Source organism: Taudactylus pleione, unplaced genomic scaffold, assembly GCF_031769625.1.
Source record: "Taudactylus pleione unplaced genomic scaffold, aTauple2 ptg000910l, whole genome shotgun sequence".
NCBI classification, from domain to species: domain Eukaryota; kingdom Metazoa; phylum Chordata; class Amphibia; order Anura; family Myobatrachidae; genus Taudactylus; species Taudactylus pleione.
This window is the reverse complement of record NW_028285311.1, coordinates 1,158,599-1,183,438: the sequence shown is the minus strand read 5'-3', so window position 1 is coordinate 1,183,438 and position 24,840 is coordinate 1,158,599. Positions and strand designations below refer to the sequence as shown.

The 24,840-nt window shown below is 43.7% G+C and overlaps 2 protein-coding genes across 2 annotated transcripts; one reads left to right on the top strand and one right to left on the bottom strand.

Moving 5' to 3' along the window:
* Positions 1–1,927: 1,927 nt before the first annotated feature.
* LOC148473826 (uncharacterized) lies at positions 1,928–6,737 on the top strand (the record flags this gene model as incomplete). The annotated part of the gene is made up of 2 exons (XM_088459409.1): positions 1,928–1,983; positions 4,421–6,737. Coding segments are annotated over 2 exons (1,384 nt in total), but the record flags the coding sequence as incomplete, so codon positions are not given.
* A 14,600-nt stretch (positions 6,738–21,337) lies between these two features.
* Positions 21,338–24,222, bottom strand: LOC148473825 (uncharacterized). Its single transcript, XM_088459408.1, has 3 exons — positions 24,214–24,222; positions 24,110–24,182; positions 21,338–23,599 (listed from the first exon to the last, which is right to left on the bottom strand). The coding sequence occupies exons 1-3, from the start codon at positions 24,220–24,222 to the stop codon at positions 22,941–22,943; spliced, it is 741 nt and encodes a 246-aa protein (XP_088315534.1). The 3' UTR covers positions 21,338–22,940.
* Between the last annotated feature and the right edge of the window lie 618 nt (positions 24,223–24,840).

The window sequence follows — 24,840 nt, the reverse complement described above, 5'->3', positions numbered from 1 at the left end:
AATAGATGCCGGGCGCATGCGCCCGGCGTCTATTCTCCGGCGGTGACCGGGTCACCGCACATTTCTTCACCCGCGGGACACTGCGACCCGCGGGTGAAGACGGTTCCCGCAGGCTGTTAGGGCAGGGCGCTTTTTGCCCTCCAGAAAGAGGGCAGGGCGCCGAGCCCCGCTAAAACAGCCTAGCGGGAACGCTATCACTCACCTTCCCTTGTTATACACATATACACACATACAGATATTATACATACAACACAAACATAGACATATATATTATATATAACACAGACATATATACAGTATGTTATATCACTCACCTTCCCTTGATATACACACACACACATATTATACATACAACACAAACATATATATTGCTAGAGTTAGAATTCATAGACTGTCCGAATGTGATAAAACAGATATAGGTATTATTAAAGCAATACCTCCGCTTTTCTGCGCATAGTAACGTGGAGTATCAGTCAGATCTCTCTGGCAATGTACCAGAGGAAAGGGATTTTATACACAATAGTTACATAAATTACAAAATCATTAACTAGAGGGTGTTTACATGTATATTACAATTGAGATATTTGATTGGTTGATGCATAGGAAAGGGTTGTGACAATATACAATAATGCATGTAATGGTGTTTGAGGTTCTTAGTAAATAAGTAATCAATATCAGATGATGCGTCTGTTATCTCTGACATCGTATGAGGTTGGGGTTATCTCTTCAAGCAAACATGAAAATAGGCTCAAATCTATCACGCCACAGTCTGACAGGCGTCCAACTTCACATATCACGTAGTCCAGAAAAACGTCAGTTCTATGACTTGTTTTTCAATTATAAAATACTTTTTTTTAACCCATATAAATCTGAATCTGTAAAAGCTACAAACACATATTAGCATAAATCCTTAATAATTCCTTTATTTCAGGCAATACTGACTTTTTAACATCAACAATATTATATATAACATACAGACATATACAGTATGTTATATCACTCACCTTCCCTTGTTATACACACGCACACATATACACATATTATACATACAACACAAACATAGATATATATATATAACACACAGACACACATACCGTATGTTTTATCACTCACCTTCCCTTGTTATACACACACATATGCACATATTATACATACAACACAAACATAGACCTATATATTATATATAACACACATACATATACACATTTTACATACAACACAAACATAGACCTATATATTATATATAACACACAGACACATATACCGTATGTTATATCACAAAAATGGATTCGTTTTGCGCTAATTAGTGAATAGAAAATAACCATATATAATTTTATTGAATATGGTAGAACAGCAAATAAGATCAAGACGCCAATTGAATTAACATATAATTTTATATATTGAATAAAAATAACCTCCTTAATACCAATAAAACAGCACTTAGTATAACACAATTGTATCATAAAAATAGCAGCAATCCACGTAAATGGAATCTAATGGGCTCTAGCGAGTGACATAGAAAGTCCACATCTGAACCATCGATGGTAGATTAGTAAATTAGTAAACATTTGTCTGTCCTAATAGGGATCTCACCACATCCAAGTGCAGAAACGTATATCAGAGTCCACTCCTACACTCACAGGTCTCCGAATCTGCAGTAGTACAAGCCGCCCTGGGCTGCAGTAACACTGTGTGTAGGGAGACAGCTTGGGGTCCTATGATATGAGCAGCTCTGTGGGCAGAAGTAATGTCAGCTTGTGACGGCCCCCGTGATGGTGTGTAGGTGAGTAGCCCCTGTTACTGCAGTCCTCCGGTTTTATCTGTAGATGGATATCAGAGAGCGGGATACTAGCAAGTTAGCGGTCACTCTTCCAATAGCAAACACAAAAGCAATAGGTGTTCACTGACGCGTTTCGCTTCCCTTCAGGAGGCTTTATCAAAGAGGAGCGGACTCTGATATATACGTTTCTGCACTTGGATGTGGTGAGATCTCTATTAGGACAGACATGTTTACTAATTTATAAATCTACCATCGATGGTTCAGATGTGGACTTTCTAGGTCACTCACTATAGCCCATTAGATTCCATTTACGTGGATTGCTGCTATTTTTATGATACAATTGTGCTATATTAAGTGCTGTTTTATTGGTATTAAGGTACTGTTATTTTTATTCAATATATAAAATTATATGGGAACAAGGTGATCAGGTCAGAGCGCCTTAAAGTGCTAAAAGTGCATCAAATAAATAAAAGTGACTGAGGTTTACTAGTTAAAAAACATAGGACTATAATTTAAAGTGCAAAGTAGAATATGACCAGAAATATATATATATAAAAAGATATTTAATGTAAACACACATAAAAATACAAGGGGGATCCCCATGAAGAAGTCCGCTGGAGACGAAACGCGTTGGAAGCCTGTACCCTGCTTGACTATATCTTCCTATATACCTGAACTAAGATAAGATATCCAGTCATATGCACTTTTATTGAAATTTCCATTTTATTTATTTATTTCATCTATTATCCATGCGTATATGTCCATTGTCATTATTATTGTATTTTTATCTATGTTTTTATGTGTGTTTACATTAAATATCTTTTTATATATATATTTCTGGTCATATTCTACTTTGCACTTTAAATTATAGTCCTATGTTTTTTAACTGGTAAACATCAGTCACTTTTATTTATTTGATGCACTTTTAGCACTTTAAGGCGCTCTGACCTGATCACATTGTTCCCATATTGTTGTAGAAGTCTTTGACCTAGACTTATTCACAGATTAGGTTGAGCTGACACCCCGTTGTTGTGGGGGGGAAGGCTACTTGATATTTGTGTGCTGTACATATTTGATTCAAACGATTATTTCTAGGCACATCACTAATTACTGGCGCTCTAGAAACCTTATAGACACATATAAAATTATATGTTAATTCAATTGGCGTCTTGATCTTCTACCATATCCAATATATTTATATATGGTTATTTTCTATTCACTATATAATAAGTGCAAAATAAATCCATTTCTGTAATCCCAGTGACTATTCTGTAGTCACATTTTGAGCTTAGGCTCATTTTCTGTTTTGCAGCTCCTTATATACTTTTTATTTTATTTCATCAATATATTAGCACCTGCTAAGTGGTTTTGTTTGTGTAATGTGTTATATCACACCCACTCTTACACTTTGTTGAATGAGGCAGGGCTGGACATTGTACGTCACCAAAATGATGTGGTTCTCATAGAATTGCGTCAAATTGCCCCCCCCCCCCCCCCCCCACAGACCCACAAATCACGGTATTACATCGTGACCAGTGTGTAGAAGAACATGGACCACCAGGGGAGGTTTATGGGTGCTCAGGAAGCCCCCCTGTTGTGCACCCATGTTTATTTAGACAGATACCAGCTATACCATCTAAGTAACATCGCACAGTACTGGTACATGAGGTTTCCTGTCTCATGATGCTGCCTGGGCAATTTACATGGCTGATAAATGTTTCTCAGATTTACAATGCAGACTTTGGTGAGCAATGTGGCTGCGCTGTCTGTATGTCACTCTGGCTGGGTGTAAGCCATGTGAGTGGTTTTGTGGTCTTCATTCTAGCACCCTGCATCTGTTAAAACCTGTGCAGTTCCTCTATCCTGCATGGGATGTCACTCTCTGCTCTGGTGCTTCTAGCACACAAACTGCTTAATATCAGCAGGTAACACTCAGCACACTGGGGCAATAACTATAGTCATCTAAATGAGTCAACTGCCCATTATGGTATATTGTTTAGGTGGCTTTGGTATAAAAGAGCTACAAGAAAAAAATAGACAACAGATTAGACAGGCAATAGGTCGACAGGGACAAAAGGTTGACACAGACAAGGTCGACATGGACGAAGGTTGACATGTACAAATGGTCAATGCAAAAATTGTATTTTCCTTTTAAAAAAGTGTCACACTCTGTCTTGTTTGAACTTTGCAAAAAAACACTTGGAAGATGCTAATCAGTGTGGTAGGAGGTTGTGTGGTAGTGTTCATTCTAACACCCTGCACCTGATACACCCAGTGCAGTTCCTCTGTCCTGCCTGGTGTGTTGCTTTCTGATTTGGTGCTTCTAGCACTCTCTGGTCTGTATCTAAGCAGTTTGTTGCATCAGCAGAGTGTGCTAGAAGCACCAGAGCAGAGAGCGACACCCCAGGCAGGAAAGAGCAACTACACGGGCTGTGACACATGCAGGGTGCTAGAATGAAGAATAGGTTTTCAATCAGCAAGTTATATTGGCTATATATATATATATATATATATATATATAATGGTAATGAAGTGTACTTATATTGCAAATTAAAATTAACTTATGAATGTATGAACCTCTGGGGCTTTATAATCTGCTACTCATTGTACAGTAAAATGTTTATTTCTATTAATTTCCAGCAGATGGAGAAAACAGCAGAAATACCTGGGAGGGACATCTCATTTTGTTTCCAGATTGTGACATTAAAGATAACATCTTCATACAAGGTTTTCCAGGAGAAGGCATTCTTCTCCAAAATATACATCCAATACTTCACAGTTCAATGTTATCATCTGATGCCTCTAACAATAATAATGGCATTTATCCTGATAACTCAGATATTGCTACACATAGTGCAGCCCATACAGGTACAAAAATATATCCATGTGCTGTGTGTGGTCAATGTTTTTTAAAGAAATCATCTCTTATTATACATCAGAGAAGTCACACAGGTGAGAAACCATTTCCATGTTCTCAGTGTGGGAAAGGTTTTACAGATAAATCAAATCTTGTTACACATCAGAGACTTCACACAGGTGAGAAACCATTTCCATGTTCTCAGTGTGGGAAATGCTTTACACAGAAATCAAATCTTGTTTCACATCAGAGAATTCACACAATTGGGACGCCATTTCCATGTTCTGAGTGTGGGGAATTTTTTACATGGAAATCACAGCTTGTTACACATCAGAGAAGTCACACAGGTGCAAAAAAAACATTTGCATGTTCTAAGTGTAGGAAGTGGTTTTTGCAGGAAATACACCTTATTTGCCATGAGAGAACTCATACAGGTGAAAAATATTTTCCATGTTCTGAGTGTGGGAAATGTTTTACACAAAAATCAAATCTTGTTACACATCAGAGAACTCACACAGGTGAGAAACCATTTCAATGCTCTGAGTGTGGGAACTGTTTTACAGATCAATCAAATCTTGCTAAACATCAGAGACATCACACAGGTGAAAGGCCTTTTCCATGCTCTGAGTGTGGAAAATGTTTTACACGCCATTCACATCTTGTTAGACATCAGAGAAGTCACACAGGTGAGAAGCCATTTCCATGTTTTGAGTGTGGGAAATGTTTTCCATGGAAATCAGATCTTGTTAAACATCAAAGAAGTCACACAGGTGAACGACCATTTCCATGTTTTGAGTGTGGGAAGTCTTTTACACAGAAATCAGATCTTGTTACACATCAGAGAAGTCACACAGGTGAGAGGCCATTTCCATGCTCTGAGTGTGGGAAATGTTTTACACAGAAATCAGATCTTGTTAGACATCAGAGAAGTCACACAGGTGAACGACCATTTCTGTGTTCTGAGTGTGGGAAGTCTTTTACACATAAATCAGATCTTATTATACATCAGAGAAGTCATACAGGTGAGAGGCCATTTCCATGCTCTGAGTGTGGGAAATGTTTTAAACAAAAGCCACACCTTGTTGACCATCAGAAAATTCACATGAGTTAAGCAATTATCCTGAGGTGATAGATATGATACACATACTAAATGCCTTTTATAGAGAGCAATTCAAATATCTAATCATACAGTACATTAAGAAGTTATTTAATTATTATACACATTCATAGATGAAATGTACGTTACCAACATAAAGTTAGTACAGGCATCACTCCACAATAATAAGACTGCATTGTTATATAGTATTCTAATAATTAATCCTGACAATGGGCTACAGTTATAACGGGAAAGTAGGACACTATTAAATTGTTCATACTTTCTAATCAACCCCTTCAGTCTTAAGGAAGAGTGGGACTTGTCCTTAGCATGTACATCAATAGTGCTGAGGACGAGACCCAATCATCCTCAGCACAGCAGGATTAAAGGGGGAGGAAACTTACCTTACTGCTGTTGGTGGCCAAAGGAGGAGGCACGGCATGATTACATCATTACTGCAGTACCCAATGACCTCATCAAGCCCCATCCCTTCAGAGTCTGGGAATGGCTATAAGGCTATCTCCCTCATTCTGTTACCTAAAAATGCTTGGGATACCTCATTTGAAAGAAGGGAGTCTCGTTTTTTAATATTTGTGTTCTCTTTAGTTATCTGTGATCAGTTTGTTCATCAGACAATAAGCTTATATGATGTAGAAATCATTATGTAGTCCAGGGATGGGGGAGGATCTCTACAATTCTAACTTCAATAAATTCAAGGGCACACTTACTTGAATGGGGGTGGACATTAAATGTGCTGCCTCTTTCCCATTCTGGCACTTTCAGTCACTATGCCCCCTTAGTAGTTATTGTCTGGTGATCACTCTATACTAAAGAAAGCATAAAGAATTCAAGAGAAGGTGATTTGTAATGCCCATATCTCCATCATCCTGACTTCAGAGAAGACACAGGGCCCTCATTTCATGTTACTTTGTCTACTTTTCAAATTGGTGTCTCTTATTGGGCTACATGTTATATATTTTATGCATTTCAATCAAACTAATAAAAAAATCATCAGAATTATTTTTTTTTCTGTTATGGAAAGGTGGATTGACCCCTAGTCTGGCAGTCACAAGAGATGTGACAACAGGTAGTCATTTATCCAGTCACATCCCATGTGACCTTAGAGGAGCACCTGTGGCATGTTATCAAGAAGAAGGAGAGCCTAGGGAGCAAAGGAGGAAGGGTGAGGATATGGTGAGTAGAGTAGGAAGGGTGAGGGTTTGGTGAACATAGAGAAGGAAGGGTGATGGTCTGGTAAGCAGAGGAGGAAGGGTGAGGGTCTGGTGAGCAGAGGAGGAAGGGTGAGAGTCTGGTGAGCAGAGGAGGAAGGGTGAGGGTCTGGTGAGCAGATAGGAGAAGGGTAAGGATCTGGTAAAGTGATTAGGAAGCTTGAGAGTCTGATGAGCAGACAAGTGGAAGGGTAAGTGTCTCAGTAGAGTAAAGGAAGTGTGAACATCTGATTGGTGGAGAGAAGTAAGGGTCTAGTGAGCAGACAGGAGGAAGGGACGAAGATCTGATGAGTAGAGAAGTGGAAGGGTAAGAGTCTGGTGAGAAGAGGTGAGTGTCTGGTGAGCAGTTGGAAGAAAGAGTAAGGGTGTGGTGAGTAGAGAGGAAGATGCTTTAGAGTTTGGTGAGAAGAAGAGTAAGGGTATGGTGAGCAGACAGGAGGAAGAAAGGGTCTAGTGAACAGACAGGAGGAATGGTGAGGGTCTGGTAAGCAGAGGGGGAAGCTTGGTCTGGTGAGCAAAGAGGAGGAAGTTTAAGAGTAATATTGGAGTAAGGGTGAGGATTTGGTCAGAAAGGAGGAAGTTTTAAGGTCTCTAAGCAGAAAAGAGGAATTGGTGGAAGAAGTAAGGGTCTGGTGTGAGAGTCTCTTAGCAAAGAAGATGAAGTGTAAGTCTGGTAGGGAAAAGTAAATGTTTGTTGAGCAGACAGGAGGAAGGATGAGGGTGAACAAATTGATGCAGGCAGTGGTCAGTTAGCTGTTACTGGATGAATGCAGGATTGACATGATCCAAAAGATGACACCATCAGACAATGTTGAGGCATTTCTGTTGTCCTTTGAGAGTACGGCAATTTGGCTTAAATTGCCAATGGAGGTTTAGGGTGGCACAAACGGGCAAAGCACAACTGGCCTCTGTGGATATGCCTGAAGCCCAGATGGCAAATTATCAGCAGCTAAAAGCTGCAATTCTGGTGTGGGTAGGGGTGACGGGACCAGGGAAAGCACTGCATTTCTATGACTGGTGATATAGGCTGGGGTCCTCAACGCATGCTCAGTCGATCTGGCGAAGTTAACCCAGCCTTGGTTAGAGCCAAAACAAAATCAACCAGACAGTATCCTGAAAGTCCTGGCAATTGACCATTGTGTGCCCAGACAGCAGAGAAGGTTGTCAGGCCTATATTCAGAAAATAATCAGCACAAGATGTTGGCACTGAGCAGAGAGTGACCTCAGAAGGGTACTTTAAGTGTGGCGAACCAGGGCACTTTCAAAGGAGTTGTCCAAATGGGCAGGAACCAATGAATTGTTCGGTGGGGCTATGAGGCCTCACGTTCCCTGTCTGTGTGACCATGTCTTCATCCCTGGATAGCCCACTTCTCTTCCAGGTGCCAGTCCTGAAAGAGCAACAGACGTTGTGGACCTTGACGGATTCAGGCAGTGAAATCACCCTGGTGTACAGCACTTTGGTTCCAGAAGAACTGATGGACCAGCTGCCACCAGTAAAGGCCGTGTGTGTCCATGGGGCCACTGGGGAGTATGCACCAAGGTTGGCGTACCCCCTTATTCTGGGGTTAAACTACCACTTTTCCAGGAGATTATACTCGAATGGATTGGTCCAGACATACCGGCAACTGATTTACCGGCTGGACGTCCAACCCTACATGATCCTGTTGCTCACTTTCCGGAACCAGACAGAGAAATAAAGCAGCAAGATCTGGAGCTTGGTTGCCAGGCTTTGGCTGCAATCACACATCAGAAGGTGTGAAGAAGGCCTGCTTGCAAAAGGATATTAGAAAGGAGAAACCTGGCCAGCTGTTTGAGAAAACTGGGCTCCTGTATCCAAGACTGCAACACTCCCAGACTTTATTAAAGAACGATTGAAGGATTGTGCATTGTCAAGTGCATATAAAAGTATTGTGAAAATGAATGTGGGACTGGCTGAAAGAGAACCATACTTTAGAATAGAAGAGGACCTGCTATGTAGGGTAGTGGTGGTTCAAGGGAAATAAACTGCTTGATGCCACGGGTACATGTTCCTTTGATATTGGCAGCGGTCCATGTACACCCCAAGGGAGGGCATTTGGGAGAGGAGAAACTCTGTTGGGTAATCTAGAGGTTTTACTGGCCAGGCATCCGCATGACAAGAGATACTGCCAAGCTTGCACAGTCTGCCAACAGACTGTATCTAGACCTACTTATAGAGTTCCCTGGGTACCCCTTCCTGTAGTCCCAGAGGCAAAAGTAAAGCAACACCTATAAGGTTACAGGGGCAGCAAAAGAGGGGTTCTGATGCCCAAGACTCCATACACTCCTATAATCCAGGTAACAAGGGGTTTGACCAAGTGCCCACTTAAAAGGGCAAATGGTGTGCAAATGCATCAAGCCCTTGTGCAGTGATAGGGTTCTCGACCCCTACCTGAAGAGATTACAGAAGGTCTAATGGGAAAATCAAAACTTGGGCTCTCGGGAAAAAAACATCAATGCAAGCTCAAGGAAGTTTGCGCTGCACAGGACAGCTAAGTTGGTGAAATTTAAGTGAGGGGGAGTTGGGAAAAGGAAAATCCTTTTCAATGAAAGGGTCTACTTCATCATGCATGGCGAAGCTAAGGATGAAAGGTTTGTGGCAAAGAGGGTTCTTTGCCATGTTTTGCTTTAAAGAACATTCCGTGGAACAATGAAAAACGAGTAACAATGTTCTTGTTCCCTGATGGAAACCTTTAAAACAGCTGCACCACAAGGGTCTGATTGGTGTTTTTGAAGCATAAAGGATTGTGGGATTCAGTGGGAAGGTGCTCCTGATGCTGAACTGGTCGGCTAGGTGATAGAGAGGTGGTAATGGTAGCTTAATGTTAGGGAGCCATATGTTGATTTGGGAAATGTGATGATAGAACATTTTCATCAGTAAAAGCCATCTAACAAGTGACACTGCTATCATGTGTGTTTCTCTGTAAGAAGAATCTAAGGGGTAAATTTACTAAGGTCAAATGACAATGAATGGGGCAAATTTGTCCGTTAAATGCATATTCAGAATCTACTAAAGGCTAAACTCTACCAACTTTGCTCCATTTGATGTCTAAAACTCTGCCGACAATACCTGTAACGTTTTCAGACACCACCAGAACAACTCTGCAGTACTTTGCCATAGAAAGCAATAGGACCTGCACATTTACTAAATATTCGTATTTGTTTTAACGGCTGAAATATAGTGCAAATTGGCTGCACAACACACAAAAAAGAACCCAAATAGGAATCTCAAATAGAACAACTTTTTCTACATGCATCTGTGTGTAAATAAATAAACAGACGCGCACACAAGATCAATGAGATTCATCTGTCCTTCTGTGTTTAAAAAATGAAGCAGTGAAAACCAGTGTAACAAAAAAAAACAGCATGGACCCCTCCCCAAAAGAACAACCAGCACCAGCTTTGGAGCCCCAGTACTGGTTGTGGTAAATACAGGGGATAAACATCATAGGATTCCCTTATTTTAAGCACAACCAGCACCAGGCTATTCAGAACCAGCCCTGGTTGCCAAAATACAGGGACAAAAGACGTAGGTGTCCCCTGTATTAAGCGTACATAGCACTGGGCTCTGAGCCGGTCCTGTTTCTGGAAATACGGGGGGAAAAATGCGTAGGGTTCCCCTGTAAATACCAGCAGGGGGTAATGCCACAGCCAGGGAAAGCCTTTTACCAGGCCCTCCCAGCCAAAGCATTACCCCTGACTGCTAGTCAGCCCAGGCCGGGGATCCCTTGGGAGCTAGGGACTTCCCCAATAAAGAGGTCCCCCTCTCCAGGGCACCCCAGGCCTAAGCTGATAGCCCGGAACTATCTCCAGCACCCTGTTCTGTGATTTTAAAATATATATATTTTGCTGTGAAACTACAGGTACCAGCGGGCCTGTAATGCCCTGTATACTGGAAACTTGTGGTTCTCCAAGTACCAGCATGAGGGGGAGGTTTGCTGGGAACTGTAGTTTAACAGCAAAAAACAATATTATCTACTTTTTTACACCACATTACTCTATCAACCCGGCACCCACCAGCCAGGGGTGCAGGGGAAAGCCCCGGGCTATCAGGCTAGGCCTGGGGTGCCCTGGAGAGGGGGACCCCTTTATTGGGGTCCCAAGCTCCCTAGGGATACCCAGCCTGGACTGACTAGCAGTCAGGGGTAAAGCTTTGGCTGGGGGACTTAGTGAAAGGGTTTTCCTGGCTGCGGCATTACCCCCCGCTAAACAGTCCGGTGCTGGTTCTGGCATTTACAGGGGAACTCTTACGCATTTTTTCCATTGTATTTCCAGAAACAGGACCGGCACAAAGCCCAGTGCTGGTTGTGCTTAATGCAGGGGATGCCTTAGTTGTTTGTCCCCTGTATTTTGGAAACCAGGGCTGGTTCTGAATAGCCTTGTGCTGGTTGTGCTTAATATGGGGGGACCCCTACATTATTTGTCCCCTGTATTTAACACAACCAGTACTGGGGATCCAAAGCCCAGTGCTGGTTGTTCTTCTGGGGAGGGGGCCACACCATTTTTATTTCTAATGTTATGCTAGTTTTCATTTTTTAAACACAGAGGCACAGACGGATCTCACTGTTATACCAGCTAATGATACCTTTATATGTGTAAGTGAGGTACGCCATCATCACTGACTGCTAATACCAGTAACATTACTTATACCAGCTAATGATACCTGTATATGAGAGGCAGAGTATGCATAGCGGTGAGTACAGTACACATGTGATTTCCATCTCCCATTTGCATAGACACACATACATGTTTGGTGTCACTACTGTCAGTGTAAGTGAGGTACGCCATCATCACTGACTGCTAATACCAGTAACATTACTTATACCAGCTAATGATACCTGTATATGAGAGGCAGAGTATGCATAGTGGTGAGTACTGTACACATGTGATTTCCATCTCCCATTTGCATAGACACCTGTACATGTTTGGTGTCACTACTGTCAGTGTAAGTGAGGTACGCCATCATCACTCACCAGTAATATTTCTTATACCAGCTATAGTTACCTGTATAAGTGGCCTATATTTTGCTTTACAGTGAGTCTGGGTTCGCATTATAATTTGCACCTTGGGGGCGGGTACACGTCACCTGTACAATACCCCAAATGAACTGAGCTTACTGTGATCAGCATAAAACACTACACATTGCTGGATCCTCTTATATATTACATGTATCTGTGACGAGCACACGCTGATCAGTATAATCCATCCATGGGAGAGAGATGGGTAATAATGACCTCGGGATGAGTAATATATATAAGGAACGTACAGTTACAGTCATTATCTGTAACACCATAATATACATCACATAGTCTATGTACCCTCACCAGTGACCACCTTGGCAGCGCCGCTCTTCAGCACTATACACATATCACATAGTCTATGTACCCTCACCAGTGACCACCTTGGCAGCGCCGCTCTTCAGCACTATACACATTATATCACATAGTCTATGTACCCTCACCAGTGACCACCTTGGCAACGCCGCTCTTCAGCACTATACACATTATATCACATAGTCTATGTACCCTCACCAGTGACCACCTTGGCAGCACTATACACATTATATCACATAGTCTATGTACCCTCACCAGTGACCACCTTGGCAGCACTATATACATTATCTCACATAGTCTATGAAGGTCTGTGGGATAGATATTGATGTGTTGTTAAGAGAAGCAGCCAGATCAATAATTATCTGTGTTTTGTATTATTTATGCAGTGCCCACACAATATCTTGTTTTTTCAAAAAAAATACCATTAGTTTCCTTATTTCGCCTAAAAAGACTAAAATAATCTCGACAAATAGGCAAAAACAGTTTTCATTGAATTGCAACAAAGTGTAAAAAAAAAGCTAGTTTTTTATTTTTAACTACTACCAAGAAATACTTTGTGGTTTGTGCATCACCATAAATCCACCATTCCAAAGCAGCAAACAGCTGGGTTCTACTTATAAGTTTCCATAATAAAATCTGGTTTTAAAAATGATAATGTATTTTATCTTCTCTGTGTATGACTGATATACATAAAATGTATCCCCTATATAACAATGACGTGGTCTGTTATTACTGCAGAGAGTGGTGCTGATATCTAATAGTATAATAATGTATTTATCTTCTCTGTGTATGACTGATATACATAAAATGTATCCCCTATATAACAATGACGTGGTCTGTTATTACTGCAGAGAGTGGTGCTGATATCTAATAGTATAATAATGTATTTTATCTTCTCTGTGTATGACTGATATACATAAAATGTATCCCCTATATAACAACGACGTGGTCTGTTATTACTGCAGAGAGTGGTGCTGATATCTAATAGTATAATAATGTATTTATCTTCTCTGTGTATGACTGATATACATAAAATGTATCCCCTATATAACAATGACGTGGTCTGTTATTACTGCAGAGAGTGGTGCTGATATCTAATAGTATAATAATGTATTTATCTTCTCTGTGTATGACTGATATACATAAAATGTATCCTCTATATAACAACGACGTGGTCTGTTATTACTGCGGAGAGTGGTGCTGATATCTAGTAGTATAATAATGTATTTTATCTTCTCTGTGTATGACTGATATACATAAAATGTAGCCCCTATATAACAACGATGTGGTCTGTTATTACTGCAGAGAGTGGTGCCGATATCTAATAGTATAATAATGTATTTCTACTTCAGGGTCCATAGGGGGTCCACAGGGTTGACCTTGGGGGATATAGCTGGATCAGGATCCATGGTCACCACACAGTTAAGCTTTTAGCTCCCAGGATGCACTTTGGTCCTCCTCTATATCCCGCCCCCGAGCCACAGGCACCTCAGTGTAAGCTGGTGCCCGGCCGGAGTCGGTCACCGCGCAGGGGGGCTGCAGGAGCAGCCCCCAGAAGCTTTTTATTTTCTAATAGATTTTATTTATTTTAGTTTCTCTTTTTACTACAGACGGCAGCGAAGGGCTGTCTGTACAGACGCCCACGCTGCCGCTCTGATCCCCGACTGGCGCCGCGACGCCAGTACTGATCTGGGGATCGTGGCGGGAGGACAGAGTCCGTACTAGCCGGACTCTGTCTACCTCCCAGGACTGCTGCCGGAGTCGCCGGGGATTCAGGTAAGCCGCGCGTCGCTGGCTAGCGGCGGCGCGCGGAATACCTTAAATGCAGTCCTTTAGCCTCCGGTCCTGGGGACAGACCGGAGGCTGCTGGCAGTGGCGGCGGGCCCCCCCATAACCTGTGGGACCACTAGACCACCAGGGATAACCGGCAAGCGGGAAGCCAGCATCCCTGGGGTTAATGGCCAGCCAGGGGAGGAAGCCTTCCCTGTTCAGCGGCTCCTCCCCTCAGCTCAGCGCGCTTTTCAGCCTGCATGTCTAGCGTCCCTGAGCTGCAGTTCACTCGGCCACTCCTCCTCTGAGGTCTCTGGCGGCCATTTTTTTCTACATGTGGCAGCGCAGATCCCTCAGGGAGCACGCGGACCGGTCCCCCTGTGTACCTCTCCCCTGTTAGGACGGCGTACACAGCACTATAGCCCTCCCAGACACTGAATCTGGGCGGTTGAGTGTAGTGTAAAGGTGCAGTGAGTATATCTTCCTGCATGGTATGTGACTTTTGCTAGTGCTGCTGTCTGTATTTTTCTCTTATTACTGTCAGCTTATATCTATCTCTTTCCTTCTTCCTTAGCCCTACAGGTGTGGAGGAGGGGCTTTTCTACTAACCTCACATATATAAATCAAGTATTTGTGAGGTCTGTCACATACAGTTGTGTGCTACACAGTGCCATATTCAGGACTGTTGTTCAGCACACAGGGAAGTGCAGTTCTTTTTTCCTCTATTGCCATATATATTTTGTCTGTACATTATATTTGGTTATGTCTGAGGGTGAAGTTGAGCACTCTGGGACTCCAGTGTTGTTTTCCTGCAGGCGCTGCTCTGCGGGATCACATAGGGAAGAGGCATCTCTGGATGGCCTTTATGAGCGGTGTCAGTTGACTCCTGGTCAATCCAGACCCCCTATGACACAGGAGCCACCATGGGCTATGTTTTCACAGGTGCTGGTGTCTCTGGCGGACCGCTTTGCGGCTCCGTCTGCTGTCCCTACGAGGACTCTGTCCCAGCCTACCATTTCCCATTACCAGTGTACCCCGCAATTATTGCAGAGTTCCTCTGGGTCACAGACTGTGGACCCTTATTCAGGATTGCCTATTTTCAGGCCACTCCTGCTACACAACAGTCTGTGATGCCTTTCAAGACCAATGTGGCAGCTCCTCCACCATGGGTGGACGTGCTCTCCAGTTCAGTCCAGAGTCTGGCAGCTGCATCTTCGACTTTTCAGTCGATGCTGCACAATGACAGGTCTGCAGGGGCGTCCAAGCGTGCACATAAGTTGCATGCGGCGCAGATTTCGGACACTGAGGGGTCCTCAGATGAGGGTGATGTCCAGGACGACTCCGATTCGTACACCTCGGCTCAGGAGTTGGAATCTCGGTCGTCTATTAATGTACGAGCTCTGGTTAGGGCGGTGCGTGCCATTCTCCTAATAGAGGATGAGGCACCTGTTCCAAAGTAGAAATTCCCTAGTTTAAAAAAAGAAAAAAAAAAAACTAAGGTGACTTCGGCGGTATTCCCCCTATCTGATCAATTAACGGATCATATGGCGGTGGCTTGGCAGACACCCAGTAAGAGATTTGTGCCTCAAAAGAGGTTGGCTTCCAATTATCCATTCCCGGAGGCGCATTGTAAGAAGTGGGTAGCTCCACCGGCGGTGGATTCCCATGTCACACGCCTTATTAAGAGTGCTACGCTGCCAATACCGTCAGTTTCCTCGTTAAAGGATCCCACGGACAGAAAGGTTGAGGCTTGCCTTAAGTCTATTTATTCCCTCTCGGGAGCAATTGCTCGCCCGTCCATGGCCATTTCCTGGGTGGCTAAGGCCATTGAGGGTTGGGCCAATGCCTTAGGGGACACTTTTCCTGAGGATACTCAGGAAGTCCAGAGGGCATTACTAGGACAGATGAGTGATGCGGCTTCTTATATTGGAGAAGCTTCCTTGGACGCTAGTCTGCTAACCTCTAGGGTGTCGGCTGCGGCTGTGCATGCCCGCCGCTCCTTATGGCTGAGGTCCTGGAGAGCAGACGCTGATTCAAACAAGGGCCTGGAGGCCTTACCTTTTAATGGGGAATTACTTTTTGGTCCAGACTTGGATAGGATCGTGGATAGACTGGCTAGGTCCAAGAAACAAGCTTAGAGTGCCAGGCGTCCCTCTTCCAAACAGGAAGATAAGCCTTCCGCCTGATGGGACGGGCCTCCCTCTGGGGGATCCCAGAGGGGAGGCCGACTTCTTCATTTCGCCCAGAGCTGGTTCAATACCACCACTGATGCCTGGGTGCGAGAAGTGGTCTCCCAGGGGTACGCCCTGTCTTTTCGGCGCAGACCGCCTCACTAGTTTTTCTGCACGAGTCCTTCTCAGGACATAGCCAAGGCTATGCTGATCAGGGAAGCTATAGACTCCTTGCTGACTGCAGGGGTCATTGTACCTGTTCCACAATCTCAGCATGGGATGGGGTACTATTCTGCTGTTTCTGGTACAGAAACCCAATGGCTCCCATCGACCCGTTCTAAATTTAAAGTCTCTGAACAGGTTTCTCAGGATTCCCAGGTTCAGAATGGAAACCTTGTGTTCCATAATTCTGGCTATGGAACCAGGGGATTACATGGTCTCCCTGGATATCCAGGACGCTTACCTCCATGTGCCGATAGCAACGTCACATCAGAGGTGTCTGCGGTTCGCTCTGTTGCACCGTCACTACCAGTTCCGGGCTCTCCACAGCGCCGAGGGTGTTCACCAAGGTGATGGCAGTTATGGCTGCCCACCTTCGGAACCAGGGGGTACGGTTGTTAGCGTATCTGGACGACCTCCTATTGCTGGCAAGCTCTCCGGAGGTTCTGCTGCAACATCTCCAACTGACGGTGGCTTGTCTGCAGATGCACGGGTGGTTAATAAATTGGAGGAAGTCATCCCTGATCCCATCTCAGCAGATGGTCCATCTGGGGGCCCTCCTAGACTCTCATCAGCAGCGGATCTTTCTAACTCCAGAAAAGGTATCTTCCCTACAGTTGCGGATACGCAGTTGCCTGGATTGTGCCAGTCTTTCGGTACACTCGGCAATGAGAGTGCTGAGTTCCAGGGTGTCGGCATTCGACATGGTGGAATTTGCCCAGTTTCACTACAGGCCTCTGCAGAGGCTGATTCTAGCAAACTGGAATGGGTTGCCTCACCGGATCCGGTCACAGACCCTGGTGCTATCTCCGGATGTACGACAGTCCCTGAATTGGTGGCTTTAAACAGCTCACCTCGAGGTTCGGCCCTTTTGGATCCCGGACTGGGTTCGGCTCACGACAGATGCCAGTCTTCGGGGTTGGGGGGCGGTGACAGGCTCCTTGTCACTTCAGGGTCGTTGGACAGCGGAGGAAGCGGCTCTCCCCATCAATGTTCTGGAACTAAGAGCCATGTACAGGGCTCTGCAGTCGGCCGGCACCACTCTTCACGGAAGGGCAGTGCAAGTGCAGTCAGACGCCACCACGGTGGCGTACATCAATCACCAGGGAGGAACTCGCAGCCGGGCTGCGATGGCAGAAGTGTCTCACATCCTAACCTGGGCGGAGTGCCACTTTCCAGCGATCTCTGCAGTCTTCATTCCCGGAATCCTCAATTGGGAGGCAGACTTCCTCAGCCGTTACGACGTGCATCCAGGGGAATGGTCGCTTCATCCAGAGGTATTCCAACTACTCATGGACAAGTAGGGACTGCCGGAGATGGACTTGATGGCCTCTCGTCACAATCACAAGTTGCCCGTGTACAGGTCAAGGACAAGGGACGACGGCGCCAGTCTGGTGGACGCTCTGTAGGTCAGATGGACGTTTCAGCTGGCATATCTGTTTCCTCCGATATCCCTTCTGCCTTGGGTCCTGCGCAAGTTCTAGCAGGACGGAGGCACTCTGGTACTGGTGGCCCCAGCGTGGCCAAGACGTCCGTGGTACTCCAACCTACAGAGTCTGTCCATCGACGTTCCGTACCTTCCTCCTCAACGGCAGGACTTGTTGTCTCAGGGGCCCTACCTTTACCCGGATCTGGGTCGTCTGTCTTTGACGGCGTGGCTCTTGAGACGGCCGTCTTAAGGTCCCGGGGCTTTTCTAGTTCCGTTATTTCCACCATGCTGAGGGCACGCAAGCCTGCTTCTGCAAGGATTTACCATAGAGTGTGGCACACGTACTTTCAGTGGTGTGAGTCCAGAAACTTATGATCCTCAGGTATTCAGAGTTTCAAGGATTCTGGCTTTTCTTCAGTCGGGTTTGGACTTAGGTTTACGCCTTTCCTCTCTGAAGGTGCACGTGTCTGCTTTATCGGTTTGGTACCAACGTAGAATTGCTATGTTACCGGACGTACAGACTTTTTTTCCAGGGTGTTCTCAGGATTCAGCCACCCTTTGTGCCTCCGGTGGCACTGTGGAATTTGGCGGTGGTTCTTTGAGTTCTGCAAGGTCCTCCCTTTGAGCCTCTTGAGTCAGTTGACCTCAAATGGTTAACGCTTAAAACTGTGTTTCTCCTGGCTATTGCTTCAGCAAGGAGGGTTTCCGAGTTGGGGGCACTTTCATGTAGTCCCCCCTTCTTAATTATTTTCTCCAGGACAGAGCAGTGCTTCGCACTCGTCGTGAGTGTTTACCTAAGGTTGTCTCTAAGTTCCATATCAATCAGGAACTGGTGGTCCCAGCCTTTCAGTCCCCTGATCTTACAGCAGGGGAGACTTCGTTGGACATTGTCCGTGCTCTCAGAGTTTATGTTGATCGGACTGCTTCTGTTCGAAAGTCCGGCTCCTTGCTTGTCCTCTTTGGTTTTCATAAGAGGGGTTGGCCTGCCAACAACCAGACTTTGGCCCGTTGGTTTTGTTCTGTTATTAGGGAGGCTTAGATACGAGAGCATTTACCTGTTCCAGCCTCTGTTAAGGCTCATTCCACTCGTTCTGTGGGCCCTTCTTGGGCTGCTAAACGTGGTGCCTCAGCTGTTCAGCTGTGTAAGGCAGCCACTTGGTCTTCGGTTCAAACGTTTCTAAGATTTTATGCGTTTGACACCTTTGCCTCTCAGGATGCATCCTTCGGGCGCAGGATTCTCCTTTCTGCACAGGAGCGTCCCCGCCCTTAGTTGAACTGCTTTGGGACATCCCCAAGGTCAACCCTGTGGACCCCCTATGGACCCTGAAGTAGAAAACAAGAGATATGGTAAGAACTTACCTTTGTTATCTCTGTTTCTACGAAGTCCATAGGGTCCACAGGGCGCCCGCCCTGACGCACCTGGCTTCTAATGGGCTGTGTTGCTGGTCACCGGTATTTCCGTCTCCTTTTTCTGTGAGTATGGTTTCTTGTGTGTTCCAGTCTTCCTTCTCTCTGTTCCATATTCTCCTCCGGCCTAGGCTGCTTACCAACTGAGGGGCCTATGGCTCGGGGGCGGGATATAGAGGAGGACCCAAGTGCATCCTGGGAGCTAAAAGCTTAACTGTGTGGTGCCCATGGATCCTGATCCAGCTATATCCCCCAAGGTCAACCCTGTGGACTTCGTAGAAACAGAGATAACAAAGGTAAGTTCTTACCATATCTCTTGTTTTTATCTTCTCTGTGTATGACTGATATACATAAAATGTATCCCCTATATAACAACAACGTGGTCTGTTATTACTGCAGAGAGTGGTGCTGATATCTAATAGTATAATAATGTATTTATCTTCTCCGTGTATGACTGATATACATAAAATGTATCCCCTATATAACAATGATGTGGTCTGTTATTACTGCAGAGAGTGGTGCTGATATCTAATAGTATAATAATGTATTTATCTTCTCTGTGTATGACTGATATACATAAAATGTATCCCCTATATAACAATGATGTGGTCTGTTATTACTGCAGAGAGTGGTGCCGATATCTAATAGTATAATAATGTATTTATCTTCTCTGTGTATGACTGATATACATAAAATGTATCCCCTATATAACAACGACGTGATCTGTTATTACTGCAGAGAGTGGTGCTGATATCTAATAGTATAATAATGTATTTATCTTCTCTGTGTATGACTGATATACATAAAATGTATCCACTATATAACAACGACGTGGTCTGTTATTACTGCAGAGTGGTGCTGATATCTAATAGTATAATAATGTATTTATCTTCTCTGTGTATGACTGATATACATAAAATGTATCCCCTATATAACAATGATGTGGTCTGTTATTACTGCAGAGAGTGGTGCTGATATCTAATAGTATAATAATGTATTTATCTTCTCCGTGTATGACTGATATACATAAAATGTATCCCCTATATAACAACGACGTGGTCTGTTATTACTGCAGAGAGTGGTGCTGATATCTAATAGTATAATAATGTATTTATCTTCTCTGTGTATGACTGATATACATAAAATGTGTCCCCTATATAACGACGTGGTCTGTTATTACTGCGGAGACTGGTGCAGATATCTAATAGTATAATAATGTATTTATCTTCTCCGTGTATGACTGATATACATAAAATGTATCCCCTATATAACAACGACGTGGTCTGTTATTACTGCAGAGAGTGGTGCTGATATCTAATAGTATAATAATGTATTTATCTTCTCCGTGTATGACTGATATACATAAAATGTATCCCCTATATAACAATGACGTGGTCTGTTATTACTGCAGAGAGTGGTGCTGATATCTAATAGTATAATAATGTATTTATCTTCTCCGTGTATGACTGATATACATAAAATGTATCCCCTATATAACAATGACGTGGTCTGTTATTACTGCAGAGAGTGGTGCTGATATCTAATAGTATAATAATGTATTTAAATTCTCCGTGTATGACTGATATACATAAAATGTATCCCCTATATAACAACGACGTGGTCTGTTATTACTGCAGAGAGTGGTGCTGATATCTAATAGTATAATAATGTATTTATCTTCTCTGTGTATGACTGATATACATAAAATGTATCCCCTATATAACGACGTGGTCTGTTATTACTGCGGAGACTGGTTCAGATATGTAATAGAATAAAGACAATACTAAAGGTGTCACCTGAGTGATCTATCCCAGTTTTATATTACTGACACATGGAGGATTAGGAAAGATTAGATCTGATAGGTGATGTATGAGGCGTTATATAGCAGCTATACACAGATGGGGGTCATCCCCGAATAAGATATCACACGTTATACAAAGAGGAGGGTTGTACAGCGCTAGGGAAATCTAAGTAACAATAAATAACATACGGCCTGATAAAGATGCATAAATGTATAGTATTTAATATGAACATATAAATGATAAAATTACAGACATAACACATATAGATCATATAAAACACAGGTCACTGATATTCAGGCTAATTCTGATTACAAATAAGTGGGCACCAATAATAGTAAATAGAGAATCAGATATTAATGGTAACGTCACAAGCTAATAGGTGATGGAAAGAAGTTTGGTGCATCCGGGTAATGGCCAATTGGCAGATAGTTATATTACCAGGTTGCTGTGACAGAAGTCCGTCCAGTCTTTAGCAGGAAAGCTCGCAGTGGGTGATGGCTGGCCGGTGTAATCGCTGTGTGTCCCAACATTCCTGCTTTCACTCCTGGTCCGGATAAGGAAGGACAAGTGGCCCAACCGTGACCAGTGGATAAAGTTACTAACGCGTTTCGGTGTGGAATTAGACCCACAACCTCTTCAGAAGCGTGTATCATACAGTATAATATGGCTGCCTTATATACCCAAGGAGCAGATCAAACAAGCATCAAGTGGGGAATCATACTTACCCATGTCATATGTAATAATAATAAATATATTACATAGGAGACAATCATTACCTAATGTATAATCAGCAAATGAGTTTGTAAAAACAATATAAAACGTAAGAACAAAAAGGTCAATTTACCAATTAATGCAGCAAAGCAGCCGGTCCCGAGTCCCTGTCATGTGATGTATATAACCGCACATGATCGGAATGGACCAATCAAGTCAATCAATGCAGAGTGCCAGAATAAACTAGATAGGGAGTCTGGGTAATCACATTCACCCGGTCATGTGATATAAGCATGCACACATGACTGGAATGCACCACTCATGGGGATCTCTGTGGAAAAAAAAAGTAAGAGGCTTGGATGATTTGTTCCACCCGGTCACGTGGTAAACTACAATCACATGACTGGTTACAGCAATAACAATGAGCAAGAGTTACCACGGTGAAGATATGCATGTCACTGGGATCTAGGTCACGTTATACACACACCATTATATATCCCATATTGTATAGTTATAATGTTGATAATAGTAAAATCATGCAATATTGTTCACTAGAGAGTCACATGATATGATCACACCCACACGCCTAAATACACTAATAAGGACAGACATATATATATATATATATATATAATATAGACATATACATACACTTATACACACATATAGATAAATAAAAAGGTAGAATATTACATATGTGAAGTCATACAGAGGAGTATAAGAAATATCTAGGTGGTCGTTAGGACCAAGTGAAGGGTTCTAGTCTATCTAGTATAAAAGACCACAGAGGTATCAGGTGACAGTGATGAGTTTGATTGATTAGTTTAAATCATCTGGTTGGAGCAAATTCAGTTAGAACATCCAGATCACCTCCTGACGGCAATGATGGCGAAATCTGTCACCGACCTTGGGAGGGTTCATACTAAGTACTGTACATTTTTCTTGCATCTATATCAAGCCCTATTTAAATTATGCATTGTTGTTTAGGTTTCCCCAGTGCTGTACATCCCTTCTCTTTTTATATTAATGACACATCCCAATTATCTACAGATAACTTAATATAAAATGTTACAATACTGTGTGACTGGAGTGTTGCTACAACCTTGTTTTGTATCAGCTCATAGAAAAGCTTTTCTCTTGTGTGACTGCTGATGTCTAACAAGAGCTGATTTATGTGAAAAACATTTCCCACACTCAGAGCATGAAAATGGCCTCTCACCTGTGTGTAGTCTCCGATGTATAACAAGACCTGTTTTCCGTGTAAAACATTTCCCACACTCAGAACATGGAAATGGTTTCTCACCTGTGTGACTTCTCTGATGTCTAAAAAGGTCTGACTTAAGTGTAAAACATTTCCCACACTCAGAACATGGAAATGGTTTCTCACCTGTGTGACTTCTCTGATGTGTAATAAGATTTGATTTTTGTGTAAAAAAATTTCCATACTCAGAACATGGATATGGTTGTTCACCTGTGTGACCTCTCTGATGTGTAACAAGAAACGTTTTACATGTAAAACATTTCCCGCACTCAGGACATGGAAATATTTTATTAGGTGTATGAGCTGCACTATATGTAACAAACACTGAGGTATCGGGATAAAAGTCCTCGCAATTATAGGGATCAGATGATATATCTGCACTGTGAGGTTCTGGATGTATATTTAGTGTAATAGGATTATCTCCTGGAGATTCCTGTGTGATGTTATCTTCTATTTTAATATCTGTAGACAAGATGAGATGTCCCTTGAACTCATTCCTGCTTGTGCGTCCATTTGCTGGAAATACAATAAAATTGTATTATTATTACTTACAGCTCTTTATACAGCGCAGACATACTGAGAAGCTCTTTATATAGCACAGACATACTGAGAAGCTCTTTATATAGCACAGACATACTGATCAGCACTTACAGAGAATATTTAGTCATTCACATGAGGCCATGGCCTAGTGGAGCTTACAAACTATATTCCCTACCATATGTACACACACTAGTGGTAATTTGTATCAGAATCCAATCTACCACTATTTTAAAGGGTTGGAGGAAACGCATACAAACACCAAACATTCCATATTGGTTTGGAATTACTAGATCCATCCCCAGGGACAGGCAGATGGCACATCACCAATGTATATCTCCCCCCAAATGCAGACTTTGCTGGGTAATGTTCCCTAGCCATCATCACAGAGCAGGAAGCCTCATTAGCCAGTGACATTGGTGAATCACAATGCCCATCTAGACCTCCCTCACACATACAGTACACACCGGAAATTTGTGGGATAATTACCAACAACTGCGTTCACACTACAGAAAGTTCTCCAGGTGGATATATATGTAACAAAAGCAGCCTCTATATGGTCCTCTGGTCATCCTCAGGGAGAGTATTCGCACCAGAGTCATGTTACTAACTTAGGGTAATGAGTCACTGTATATAACCGCTGATAGGGAAGGAGAGCGATAGGGCAGAGTAACACAGAATGATGGCGGCACAGAGCGGGGGAGGCAGCAGGACAGGGTAGGGAATGGTGCAGGGCACAGAGCGGGGGAGGCAGCAGAGCGGGGGAGGCAGCAGGACAGGGTAGGGGAATGGTACAGGGTAGGGGAATGGTGCAGGGGAGGCAGCAGGACAGGGTAGGGGAATGGTGCAGGGCACAGAGCGGGGGAGGCAGCAGGAGAGGGTAGGGGAATGGTGCAGGGAACAGAGCGGGGGAGGCAGCAGGACAGGGTAGGGGAATGATGCAGGGCACAGAGCGGGGAGGCAGCAGGACAGGGTAGGGGAATGGTGCAGGGGAGGCAGCAGGACAGGGTAGGGGAATGGTGCAGGGGAGGCAGCAGGACAGGGTAGGGGAATGGTGCAGGGCACAGAGCGGGGGAGGCAGCAGGAGAGGGTAGGGGAATGGTGCAGGGCACAGAGCGGGGGAGGCAGCAGGACAGGGTAGGGGAATGGTGCAGGGCACAGAGTGGGGAGGCAGCAGGACAGGGTAGGGGAATGGTGCAGGGGAGGCAGCAGGACAGGGT

Excerpts from the sequence above, each read along its gene's own strand:
- LOC148473825 (XM_088459408.1), bottom strand. Across the intron at positions 23,600-24,109 it reads TAGTGTGAACGCAGTTGTTG|CAAATGGACGCACAAGCAGG; the intron begins GTAATTATCCCA and ends TTGTATTTCCAG.